Raw genomic sequence first — 13792 nt, 5'->3', positions numbered from 1 at the left:
AACTCATACGTGAAATCGTAAAAGTGTAACACACGACTTTATTAGTTATTTTGTATGTATACGTAAACAAACATCAGCTGACAGTTTATATCCTCGAAAAGCTTAGTGTAACCAGCAAAGATTAACCCACTGGATCTATTAAACCCAGTGGGTTAATACCCCGGTTACACTATTAAAGGTTAACCTTCAATAGTGTAACCGGGGTATTAGGGTGTTTCGATTCAAATCGTCTTTTGGATATTATCCAATGGATAACGACATTACGTTATAAACAATGTAGTTTTAAGCGATTTCGTGTGTACGTTAAATTACATTTTATTAACATATTAGCTGTGTCTGGTTACCCTAAAATTTGTAACAATTTGTACCAATTGTTGCTGGAAGTCGTCTGTTAACACAAAAAACCAGCAAAAGAGAGCGATTCGAGAGAGACATTTTGACAGTTCTTTCACTGAGAGCTTGCAAATTCTTGCTGGACAAATTTCTTCTAGCAAGCACTTGCAAGCTCTTCTTCTTCCTGAAAACAATCAATCAGCCGTTTTTAGTTTTTGTTGATTTATGTTTGTGAACATTAAAAACAATTTTATTGTGGATGTAACATAGTCTAATTGTATTGTTTTATGGAGAACAAATTTGTAAAGTGGAAAAATACTTTTTTGTTTCATTTTTAATAAAATACAACGTGTTTGCTTCCTTTGTTGGCGGACAAATTGTTCTGTTTTGGCAAGTCAGCTGATTGCTTGCTGGTTTTTGCTGGGAAGGTGTCTGTTTACTTTTTACAATTTTCTAGCAAAAGAGAATAAAAACCCCTTACTCTCTGAGAAAGTTCTTGCTGGACAATTCTTGCTGGGAAAGTAACCAGACAGACTTATTCTTGGTATGCTATATGTATCTGTTAAGAAATTACTATGCTCGAACCACAAGAGGATGTGCATCCAATGCCATGTGAACGAAAACTCTCGATGGGAGCAATGGAGTTGGTCCAAAATTTGCAAATCGTATTACAATTTTTCATCAAGTCGGATATAGTCCATATAAATCCAGTCCTTCGGGTACTTCCCATTCAATATTTTTATTCACATTTTTCTCTCTAAATTTGGTGCAATTTAGCATTACGTGTTCGTAGTGATCAAAACACTTCTCCGCCAATAGTTGCGGACATAGGCCCACGTTTTGGTATACCCCTATTTCAAGTAATTGGTTTACGCAATTTACCTAAAATCGTGGCCAACAGACCTTCCATAACGGAAAGAAAACTTAATATTCCACATAAATTCAGAATATTTTATGGTGGAAGCTTTTTACTTGTTTTTCATTAGGTATGTACCTAAATAAAGGGTTTAAAATTTTGTATGTAAAAACTATACACATCACCAAAAAAATAAGTTCGTCTTGTTATGATGTTTGCAATGTAAATATTGCATTTATAAAGTCAGTCATATACATACCGTTTTTATAACTAGTGACTGTGGACGTATCCAGAAGGATGCATAATCCTAAAAAGGTATGAATTTCCAAAAACAAAAGTTGTACAATATTGTGGATATCTATTATTTTTATTGATGTTATTAATAAATAATAATTTAAACCAAAATATGTATAGTGATCATATAAATTCCTCTCCAAATGCAATGAGAAATTACTTAAATTTAGTATCAGAGATATGCCCAAAAACAAACAAAAAAACTTAGTTCAGGCCTCTAACAGTGAATGCAGTTTCATGAGAAAGAACAAACGCTTTTAGTTACTGGTGTTATTTAACGACGTTTGCGCTCATTTTCACGTCTACGTTCCTCCTGGAATTAAAGAAGAAAAAAAGTTAAAAATATGAAATGTTAGTTTGTTTTGTATACCATATTTTTATGTTCATAGAATATTTTATAAATTGCCAGGATTCAATAATTTGATTTATTACCAATTAATTGTTTAATTTAAAAATTGCTCTTTGTTAGATAAGTAAAGTTCTTAGCTGAAAACAATTTAGTAAGTAAATTAGGTTATTTTAAATGCATTTACAAAAATGTACAATAAAAATTTCAAACAGAGTTCTACGAATTTTCTCACATTTTATAATGAAAAACATGGATTTGTTTGCGAAGCCTAGAGCTAAGATCAGGATAAGTTATTAAAATATAAAACAATTAATTACAATTGATTTAACTAGGTTCATTTGTTATCAACTATCTGACCATTTTTTGCTTACAACCTGGGCGTTCGATTTATTCTACATACCTTTTGTGTTAGAATAATAAGTAAGCGTCTGAACATGCTCAGCACGTCAAAGAATAGATCCAATGAATGTTGTACAACATCCCGATTGCCATAACGAACTTTCTCGACGATATTTTGGGTATCGAAAAGAATAAATCCGGCCATAACAATTACACCAACATAAAGTTGTGCCTTATGAAAAATAAGAAAAAATGCATTATAAACAATAGGCACCAATTTTGTTTTTCTTTAACTTACCATTTGTACAAACATTGATTTAAAGAACATATTGAGAATACTCAAAAGTGTCATGGTATTGATTACACTTATCAATATTCCACCCAAAAATAGATATTGACCACGTCCTGCTAAAAGTGCTGCTACCGAGAGTGATGCAAATGTTATAAATGTTCCCACTAATGCTGTAACAATAATAGATGGATCAACACTGACAACATAGCTTAGGAGAGGGCCAAGAGTTTGTCCAGAACAAAATCCAAATCCATACAGCATGGCAACACGTGTGTAGTAATTTTTGCCATTGTCACGATAGAAATGTAATCCTAAAACTAAGAACAAGGTACCCAAAGCCGCAATTATGCCCAAATCGATATAGTGTTTCATTTGTAGAATGGAACCGATTGCTGTAACAGCAGACGTTCCTCCCAACATCATGTAAACTTTTGCCAGATGTTGTTGGAGATAGGGTTCGCTGAAAAAGAAAACAAAATTATAAGAGAAGAATTAGTTTCTAGATATTTGTTGGAGTGAATTTTATAGGAATAATAACTCGAATTGTTGGTGTCTTTTAAATAACACGTCTACCTTGATTAAATTAAGGATTAAAGAACAGCCTTAGCATCTGAATTCGCTTTAGTGTTCAGTATTTACATCATTAGATTCGTCTGCATAATTCGAGGGCTTTCTTTCCTTTACCGACAGTGCAGATAGTGCTTTTCATCCTGATTCCAACGATGTATAACACTTTCTGGGCAAATGTATACTTCCCAAAATATGGACCTCTGAAAATTCCCTTGTTTAATGTCCAGCTACTTAGAGAAAAGGAACTCCTCTCCTTTAGGATGCACCTGGAGGAAAAATTCACCATTTTCACCAAAGGTTGTCCTTTCGGTCCTGATATCAACGGTGTATATCTTTTGTCCCGGAAATATAGAGTTCCCGAGATTTATGCCTCAAAAGTTCTACAAAAACCCTAACTTGGCCTTAAGTTATGCGTTTAACTTACTAAACTCAAATGAGCCGCCCAGTGCACACATCGATTAACTCCATAAAACGATGATGAAGTTTATGCTTGCCATTGTATCTCTGTATATTTGTAATTTAAAGGCGCTAATCTTTATTATTCACGAAAGTTATTTTTAATATAAAAAGTTATGACTATATCAAGTGCTTTGACACTTAAATTTAAGATTTTTCAAAAAGTGGAGATAACACTGTGCAACAAAATGGAGCTCAAAGTCTGGGGGGTGGAAAATTCCTATTGGAGATGAAAGCCCTTGGTGAGTACATACAGAACCCCGAAGGACAGATTCGCCGTGAGTCGAACTTTCGCGATATGGCGTGATGAATATTTTGCTGGAGACACTAAAAACCATGTTCTGTAACGAATATACAAAAAAACAAAACATAGTCTTTTTCTGAACAAAAACAGGGTAAATGCGCAAAACGGCCACGAAACGCTACAAAATCGATTTGTTGTCAATGAGAGCCGTACCTAAAATTTTCTGGCCGACATTTGTGCAGAACATTTCGAAGCTGAAAAACGTCATCTTGTGGTACTTTTATAGCGGCTCTTAAATAAAGGACGAAAAGGACATTGAAGGAAGCGAGTTAGAAGGTCGAAGTGCTCTACGAAAATAATCCTCATTCGATTTGACTGAAGACATGTTATCTTAAATATAAGCTAAAGCAACAGTGAACAAAGATATAACGCTAATTCCTGATGGCTTACAGGGTCTCTAGCAAAAACTTCATCACGCCATATCGCGAAAGTTCGACTCACGGCGAATCTGTCCTTCGGGGTTCTGTATATACTCACCAAGGCCTTTCATCTCCAATAGGAATTTTCCACCCCCCAAAATTTCGGTTCACAGTGTAATCGATGTGTACACTGAACGACTCAAATCTTGACAACATTTTGTTATTACAGGTAAGTCTTGTCCCCCTGAACACACCAGTATACAATATATGTGGGGAAAGTCAACACTTCCCGAGAAATAGGTATTTTTTATATTATAATTTTTTCCCTAAGTATCCGGCCTTCGACCGGGGTTTTAAGACTTCCTCCTATGGACAGATGCAAATCTGGGGAATGGGATCAAAATTTCTTCTAAATTGTAAATTTTTCTAAGAAGACTGTTTTCGGACGTGGATTTAAGACAACCCCCATACATATAGTATACTCGTGAGTTCGGAGGGTCAAAACATACCTGTAACAACAAATTTTTGGGGTTATCATGAATGAAATTTTGCCGTGAGTTTTGTCTTTCAGCCGATGCAACTTAAGAGAGAAAGTAAAAAAAATTCACGGGGAATTGCCGTTCAAGATAACCCACTTTGTCTCGGTTTGAGTTTAGTAAATGCGTTTAACTTGAGACCTCGTTGGAGTTTTTGTGGAACTTTCGATGCCTATATATCGGGAAGTATACATTTCCGAGACAAAAGTTATACACCGTTGGAATCAGGACCGAATGAGCTACTTGTGAAAATGCCAAACTTCTCTCCAGGGGCATCCTAACGGAAAGATAAGCCGAGGAAAATTATAAAATAAAAGAAAATTATTTTCCCGTTCCCGAGATTAGCAACTGTCCACAGGTGAAAATTTCATAATCGAACTGGGAACTCCTTTCATTAACCGACCAAACGCAGAAAATTATAGAAAAATTACCACAGATAGTGTTTTTTATCCCGATTCCAACCATGTATTGCTTTTGTTGCGGAAATGTATACTTCCCGAGATATGGGCCTACAAAGTTCCACAATGGCCCTTGTCTTGGCAAACCACCGCAGAAAATTATTAAAAAATTACCACAGAGGTGGATCGGTAAAGGAACGCTAAGCCTCGAACTGTCCGCAATGGAAATTTGTTTCCCGATTTCTGCCCTGCCGGGGCAAAGAAGAGATAGAAAGGCGAAGTACTCTACAATTTTATTTTTTTTTATAAATATATATTTCAAAAATACTATGCATATTCGCATATTCATTGTCCTCAACAGGAAAACAGAGTTGAACGGCGATTTCTAATATAATGGCAGTACAGAATATCATATAAAATATTAATTGAAAAAAAGCGATAAGATACGTGTACTTTATGCAACTCAATACATACCACTGAAACAATCTTTACACACTTGTTCAATGACGAATTTAAATGTCGGTTTGGTGAGGTCAGTGACAGACACAAAGTCCATGCATATACTTAAATGCATACAGTATCCCTTTTTACTTACAAAATCAATCGATTTATAATAACAAAAATAATACTAAACTTTCTTTTCATAATTTATCCATCCTTTCACTTACTATTTCTGGTTGAGGCCATTGGTGAATCTTGTAAATCGTTGTTGAAATGCTTCCATTATGGTTTTCTGCAGTTTTGTATTTGTATGTACGGTTTTTATTGGATGTAGATATTTCTTCTGTTAATTTTGTAAATTTTTATATTTTATATCTAAAAATAATTGATTAAAAATTCTTGTTCACAGGTTATTTTTGAATCCACAAGCTAGTTTGATATCGTAATAAATTAAATTCTTTACTAGGCTTTTTCGTCAATGTCTTTCTAGATGTTTATGTTTACTCTGAGTGACCAGACGATAATAATTGGTCAGTGGTGAAATTCCAATTAGAATGTGTGGTGAGGACACGTCAGTCAATGGTGGCAGGGTTGCCATGATGTTTAATTGTATATTGTAGCTTTGTTCCTTTACTTTTTTAATGGTAAGGGTGGTAAAAGAGAAAAGTGTCAAAATTGCTGTCTCATGAACATTTTTACCAGAAAAGTAAGGGAACGGAAAAATGGTAGATCTGGCAGCAATGTCAAAAAGAAACATAAAAAATCAATTTTCGTTATCCCTCCACTCTCACTCTCTTAAAAATTGCTTCCAGTTTTGCCACTTTTCGGGGTTAAGGAACGCTTTGCAGGTTAAAAATGGTAGCAAATGGTAAAAATTGTAACCTCAGGTAAGTAAAGGAACACAGCTTGTGAAATAATACCCTAGGGATAGGTAATGGAAAACAATAATCGATTTTTAGACTTTTCGATTTTGATCTAAACTAAAAATGCAATTTTTCGGACTGGCGGTTATTTTAGTTGTTTTAAAACATTCCATATTTTTTATAACCGATTTTTTCCTAGTTTCTTTTTTTTTTTTTGAAACTGAAACAAAGTAAACTTTATTTATGAAAGTTATACTGTCTGGATATTGTCCTACTTAAAAAAAAGTAGGATAAGATAGGATTGATAATGCCGCATTTTTTCTATTGTATTGAGGTTGTTGCTGGAAGTTGTGGCTATGTTTTGCGTAAGCTTAAACTATTGTTAAATAGTGTTATGTGCTATGTGTTTCTGCTTAAACGTCGTGATCATGTTTCTGCGTATGTAGAAGAATTTCTTGGTAGTTCGTTTGATGCTTTTCTGAATATTAGGTGCATGTTGTTTTTCTTTAAGGTGATAAAAATCCAAGCCCCTTCCTCTGTTTTAGAGTTATTTGTGTTTAGTACATCTGTCAGGAATACACAAAGGATTTGTTGGAAAAACCCTTTTTCGTACGGATTGCCCGTGTGTTCAATAGTTTACCGGTATATCTTAAGACATTCAGTGGTCCCTTAAGTATAGTACACATTGACAAGCAAAACTGACAGTCTCTAAATAATATCGTAAATATTGTATTTCAAACGTTTTTTGCTAAATAAAAGTTGTTATTTGCCGGAAAGTTGTCCTTAAAGTACGTTGAGTGCCAGTTTTGACTGTTAGTGTGTACTCCCCTTTAAGCGTGGTACACACGATCAGTTTTGACTGTCGATTTTTCGGCAATATCGATAACTTTCAAACAGCCCAGCAACCACAAAATATTTTGTGGTTGCCTGATGACTGACAAAAATGAACGGCCACACTGGCAAGCAACAAATTGTATCGTTTCGAAGTTGACGGAGGAGAAAAAAGACAAAACAAAAATCATTTTTATTCAAAAACGAAATTCCCTGGTGTAGTCGGCTGTATAGATGGAAGCCATGTGCACATTGGATTTGCACTCAATTTATCAATTAATATTTCAAACTGTTGTTTTGATGTTATTTTCACCATATTTTTTTCAATTTCAATTTATTTACATTCAATACATGGTGTAACAGCTATACCTAATTAAAGTCGTGACCAATGGTGGGCTTTCATATACGCCAGCGTTGATTGTCATCGCTCATACATTCTTACGCTCTTCGAATCAGTTGCTGCTGAGAAGCCGAAGAATGAACACACGCAAGGGGTGCGCGCGTAATTTTCTTGTTTACACACAACGAAATCAACAATTCTTTTTCAGAGAATGATTTATGTTGTTAAAAAATGTATTTAACAACAATAAAACTTTTGTTATTTTACAAATTTACACATTTAAATTAAATACGCATAATGTTATAGAAAAAACGATATTATGATGAAAAAATATATAAAAGTTTGAATAATTTATTTTCATTTTTCCTAATCCATTTAAAAATGTTTTAAAAAATTTTAATATTATTTTCTTATTTGATTTTTCAAAGCAAAAAGCACACAGGATGATGTACATATTTACAGATTATTAAGACAGCAAGCACAAAATGGTTACACACAATTTCTTGCAGTGCATGTTCATTCGCTCTCTCAACCATTCTCTCATTTTCATTTTGCCCATCTATGGTCGTGACGTACAAAAAATATTCACCTACCTACCACAACAACGCTCTCTGAGCGTTCGTATTACCCAAATACGTTGAATACGAAATCCCATCTAAAACACAAAAACCGCGACTGAAACTTTATTAAATATTTTCATTCGTAAAACAAACATTTTTCCTTTGCAATAAATTGTATTTCATGTTTTGTTGGGCTTTTGTTTTCAAAATACAAAACACATACATACATACAATAACATATCGTACGTTCTGTCAAAGTTGAAAATGTTCAACTTACAAAAAGTATACGCTCGACGTATTTCGGTAGTTCTCATAGGAATACATGTGTTCTACTTTTTTCACCACACACGCCCTGGGAATACGGTTGTATTTAGGCCAAACCCGTTCGTGGGTATTGATTTGGTTACGAAGTTTTTCGGCAAATCACACACACGCGACCCGAACGCAAAGTAAGAGAGCAAATGTTTTGATTTTTTTACTTCAGTCTTGTACTGAATTTCATGCAAGCAGGTTGATGCCGCTTTATTTGTTTATTTTTGGGTACACAGAAAAGATTTTGCAGTTGTACAGCAAATATGTGGAGGGAAGAATTTGAAAATGATTTTTGTTTTGTATTAATATTTTTGCCTCGTCTGCAATGCAACAATAAAAAATGTATGTATGCTTAGAAAGTCTTAAAAAATCATTTTTATATACAATTTGTTTTTTCTCTCAAAAAAATTAACATATGAAGAAAAATACTTTTCAAATTATGAAGTTATTTATATTATTTTTAATTTAAGTCATACAAAGCGAACGCGCCAACAATATATTTTTCATTTCACACTCAATATGAAAATCATCACCCTGATCTGTCAGTGTAATTCTACCCACACATAAACAATTTAAGCGCTCGCTCTTCTTGGTCGGCTATGATTTAGGCATAGCAGTTAGAAAGAAGGTGATACAATAGGTTTGTCCTTGTACTTTCTCAGTAAATATTACTCAGTAACTTCTTTTTAGAGAGCAAAGCATTTTATACTCTTTCAAAGGAAAAGATTAAAAAAGTAAAAAGACAACATTCAGTAAAAATTTTCAATTTGATTAATATTTACTATTATGATATTTGAATAGCTGTGTTCCAGAACCTGCAAAATAGTACTATTTAGTACTATTTTTACAATTATTTCCTAGAATCCGTTCCTGTACTACAAAAAGTAGCAAAACTTGATTTTCTCTTTAAACAAAAATGGCACTGAATGGCTTTCTCTTCTACTATTTTCTACTACACAAATTTGGCTGTGTAAAAGTTGGAAATTTGTCAGAAAGAATATTTGACATTTATTGAAAGAACGACAAATAAAAGAACGTGGAAACAAATCATCAATAGGAAATAAATAAAGAAAATAAATTAATTTGAAAAGAAGCAGTTAACAATAAATTGACATATTTCGCTAAAAACTGTTTAATAAAAATACGAGGTATTGAACTAAAAAAAATTCAGCAAATCGCATAATGATTTATCAATTTGATTTCAATCTTACAGTTCAAATGCGGCAATTGTGAGCAAGACTTTATGTATATGTACATATATTTTCATGCAAGAAACCATCAGTAACGGCATCGCAACGTTTTTAGCTTCCACTACAAGAATAATGATTAGCATAAACAAGCCCAATGCTTTCTAAAAGCCAAAAGTTTCATTTCCCAATTACATCGTGTAATGTAAAGGACTATCTCAGTCGATTCTTTTTAATGGGTACTTTACACGATATGTTTTTTACATATGAGTTGTCACTTTGCATATACATTTTGTATGGCAGAAGTGACAACTCATATGTAAAAAACATACCGTGTAAAGTACCCCTAATATGTATCATATACAGAAGCCAATCGAGACATCCGAACGGAGTACAGAATTCAACCCAATCAAGGACATCTTGTATTTTCAATATGATGACTTGTCCGTTTTGAGCACTGCACTACGTGGCCCCGTCATATGTTGCATTGTTCCAATGTTAATACCGTTGAGATGCTAAAGGAACTCAATTCCAACGTCATGACATGCATGATTGTGGCCCCGTATCAAAATGAAGATTAGCTGTTTATATTGCAAATTATGGTTTTTAAACTGACCAAATGAAAAAGCCAAAGATGAAATTATCGAATGAGTTACCCGAACATAATTCTTTTTATTAAAATGCGCTTTTAAAAAAATTTATAAAGGGATCATTAACTTTATTTTTATTGCTGTTTTCATATTGAGAATACAAAACTTATATCCATTCATTATAACCGCATACATGCTTGGGATTTTTGTCTAATTCTCCGTAATATACATACGCGGGGCAACGCTAAATTCGTTGGAGGGAAATTGATGATTTTACAAAGATATGATCTCTTATGCTTGTTGTTGTTCCAAGGGCCTTCCAAATTTGTATTTGTAATAATTGATTATAGATAATTGAAGAATCTTCCACTCTCGTTCATCTAAATGATCAGCAAAAGACTTCCATCACAAAAGAAAAGAGATAAATTTGATATCACAATTTGTAATTACGAATATTTGTTATGTGACGTCCGTCTGTTTTCATTATTGACATATTTTTTAACTTTACTATATTTTCCGTTCCTTTACTATTTGAAAAAATATGTGTTCTGAGAGCAAATTTGACAGTTGTCTCTTTAACTATTTTTGCCATTCAAAAAGTACTGGAACGTAGCTAATATTTTAAACTTTTGACAACTGCCTAAAGCTACAAAATGTTACTGAACAAAATTCCTTCAGTAAAAATTATAAGTTCTCAGTAATAAAAATTTCAAAACAAGTTTCTCAATTCATTCTCTTTTACTGAACATTTGTGTAAAAAAACAACATTCAGTAATAATTTGTAATAATTATTACAAATTATCGAGTACGCAGACACACTTATTAATAGCAACCTATGTCTTCATTTGCTGTCAAAACATATTTTTAATCAAAAATAAATAACAAATATTTCGCTTCTATAAAAAATATCTGTGTACAACATCTTTGTTTAAGCTTCGCGAATAATATTTTAACGTTTTCTTCTAACTTTTGTGGATATTTCGCGCAAAAAAAATTTGACATCAAATGAAGACTACAACCTAACGTCAACTATTGGATCACCTTGTTAAATTCGCCTTGATTCAATACAAAGGAAGCCATTTATAGCCCGTTTCCACGGTACGTCGTTCGTTCTCTATTCGTTGTTCGACCCATAACTACGAATAAATTACTTATTTCCCCACACAAAATTCTATGAACGAACGACGATTTTTCTACGTTGTTCGATTAGAAATACTCTCTGAACGACGAATAAGTATGTCCCATCCCTAACGAAAAAAATAATTATGACATGTCCAAATTCAAAATTGAAAAATTTGTTGAAAACACAAACATTTTTAGAAAAAAGGAAAAAGATGAATGAAAATTAATGAACTAAACATTTTATATAGACGCAGAAGGATGATGGTTATGTTTCCTTCTTAATTCCACACACATTTCTGGTCCATTAGTTTAAAATCGCGTAAAAAGTCAGAAACAAATAACTGAAATTCTGTATACACAAATATTCTTTTGACATGTCTCTTTCTCCTTAATTTTGAAAATAGAAATATATAAAAATGTATTGAAAATACAAAATTATTCAGAATTTATGGGAAAATGAATGAAATGTGTGTAGTTAAATATAGAAGATACATTGGAAGGAAAGGCTATTGGTTTTCCTATTCATTTAAAGTATATTTTATGTGTTTTCGGTTCAAATTTTCGTGAAAACAAGGAAACAAAAATGAAGGAAATTTTGTTTATGTTTCTCTTAATTACGAATGGTGTCGTGAAAACGGGTTAATTAGTGTACGTCGTTCGACAGGCGAACAACCTAATTGAAACGCTCGTGTGAACATGACATTAAGGCCAATTATACATGTATCATGGTACAAATACACAGGTAGCCGCATCGGCAATTGTTGGCAACATAAGATGTCAAAATTTGACATCAATTCAATGCAGTTGACACATTATGTTACCATCAGCTGGCATGATAATGCTACCTGTATTATTGTACCATGACATGAGCTTTGTTCCTTTACTTTTTTTAATGGTAAGGGTGGTAAAAGAGAAAAGTGTCAAAATTGCTCAAAATTGCTCTCTCATGAACATTTTTACCAGAAAAGTAAAGGAACGGAAAAATTGTAGATCTGGCAGCAATGTCAAAAAGAAACATAAACAAATCAATTTCCGTCTTTTATTTCACAGTTTTTAATTTAGTTTTGTCAGCGTTCGACTTTTTCGTCTGTTTTTCGCCCAGTTTCGTCGTTAATCGTCAAACAAAAGTCGAAAAATCAGTTCTGCCATTTTTTACCTGCAGAAATTTTGCTGGTAGCCTGTGGTAGAAGAGAAAGCCATTTTCGTTCTCTCTCCACTCTCACTCTCTTAAAAATTGCTTCCAGTTTTGACACTTTTCGGGGTTAAGGAACGCTTTGCAGGTTAAAAATGGTAACAAATGGTAGAAATGGTAACCTCAGGTAAGTAAAGGAACACAGCTATGTATTGCATGGTACAATAATACAGGTAGCATTATCATGCCAGCTGATGGTAACATAAGCTGTGTTCCTTTACTTACCTGTGGTTACCATTTTAACCATTTGTTACCATTTTTAACCTGCAAAGCGTTCCTTAACCCCGAAAAGTGGCAAAACTGGAAGCAATTTTTAAGAGAGTGAGAGGGGAGAGAGAGCGAAAATGTCTTTCTCTTCTACCACAGGCTACCAGCAAAATTTCTGCAGGTAGAAAATGGCAGAACTGATTTTTCGACTTTTGTTTGACAATTATTTCACAAAATGGACGAAAAACCGAAGAAAAAGTCGAACACTGACAACACTAAATTAAAAACTGTGAAATAAAAGACGAAAATTGATTTTTTATGTTTTTTTTCTGACATTGCTGCCGGATCTACCATTTTTCCGTTCCTTTACTTTTCTGGTAAAAATGTTCATGAGAGAGCAATTTTGAACAATTTTGACACTTTTCTCTTTTACCACTCTTACCATTAAAAAAGTAAAGGAACAAAGCTATAATGTGTCAACTGCATTGAATTAGTTGTGTCTTTTTACTTTTTCAGTAATAATTATTCAGTAACTTCTTTTCAGAGAGTAAGGGAGATTTTACTCTTTGATACGAAAATAGAGAAAAAAGTAAAAAGACAGCATTTAGAAAACTTTAGCAAGATAACAGTTGATAACCAAAACAAAAACATTGGCGCCAATGCATGAACGACAAAATAACTCCAAAGCAATGAAAAAGTTCTTCAATTTTAAGCAAAATAAATAGAAAAAAATAATATATTAATGAAATAATCAATAAATAAACCTGAGTCGTAATATTTATAGTATTTTTCCACAAAAAATAAGATAAACATTGAGCAGCTGACCATTTGCAGATGATTAAAAGACAGCTGATCGAACTTGCTAAAGGTTGCTGGGAAAATTTCTTTCAGCAACTTTTAGCAATTTCTCAGCAAACAACCGTCAAACTTGTTCTCTCACTTCGCTCTCTTTTACTGAACTTTTGTGTAAAAAGACAGCATTTAGTAACATTTCGTAATAATTATTACAAATTATCACGTTAAAAGACACACCTATTTTGATGTCAAATTTTGACACCTTA

At 33.2% G+C, this 13792-nt stretch overlaps 1 protein-coding gene across 2 annotated transcripts; it reads right to left on the bottom strand.

The window, feature by feature from the left end:
- Positions 1-1537: 1537 nt before the first annotated feature.
- On the bottom strand, positions 1538-6105 carry BI-1 (Bax Inhibitor-1). 2 transcript variants are annotated; one of them, XM_073985942.1, is made up of 4 exons: positions 5755-6105; positions 2470-2923; positions 2233-2403; positions 1538-1796 (listed from the first exon to the last, which is right to left on the bottom strand). In XM_073985942.1, the coding sequence occupies exons 1-4, from the start codon at positions 5808-5810 to the stop codon at positions 1758-1760; spliced, it is 720 nt and encodes a 239-aa protein (XP_073842043.1). In that variant the 5' UTR covers positions 5811-6105; the 3' UTR covers positions 1538-1757. The 2 variants fall into 2 exon arrangements, with proteins under 2 accessions (XP_073842043.1, XP_073842044.1); XM_073985943.1 differs by lacking the exon at positions 5755-6105 and adding an exon at positions 4537-4656 and having other exon boundaries at positions 2470-3209.
- Positions 6106-13792: the final 7687 nt, after the last annotated feature.

This window comes from Musca autumnalis, unplaced genomic scaffold (assembly GCF_047663935.1).
Source record: "Musca autumnalis isolate F117 unplaced genomic scaffold, ASM4766393v1 scaffold_4, whole genome shotgun sequence".
Classification (NCBI taxonomy): domain Eukaryota; kingdom Metazoa; phylum Arthropoda; class Insecta; order Diptera; family Muscidae; genus Musca; species Musca autumnalis.
This window is presented reverse-complemented; position numbering and strand designations above follow the sequence as displayed.

Excerpts from the sequence above, each read along its gene's own strand:
- BI-1 (XM_073985942.1), bottom strand. The coding sequence starts at position 5,810 with ATGGAAGCATTTCAACAACGATTTACAAGATTCACCAATGGCCTCAAC. Across the intron at positions 2,404-2,469 it reads AATCAATGTTTGTACAAATG|GCACAACTTTATGTTGGTGT; the intron begins GTAAGTTAAAGA and ends ATTTTTCATAAG. Across the intron at positions 1,797-2,232 it reads TTATTATTCTAACACAAAAG|GAGGAACGTAGACGTGAAAA; the intron begins GTATGTAGAATA and ends CTTTAATTCCAG.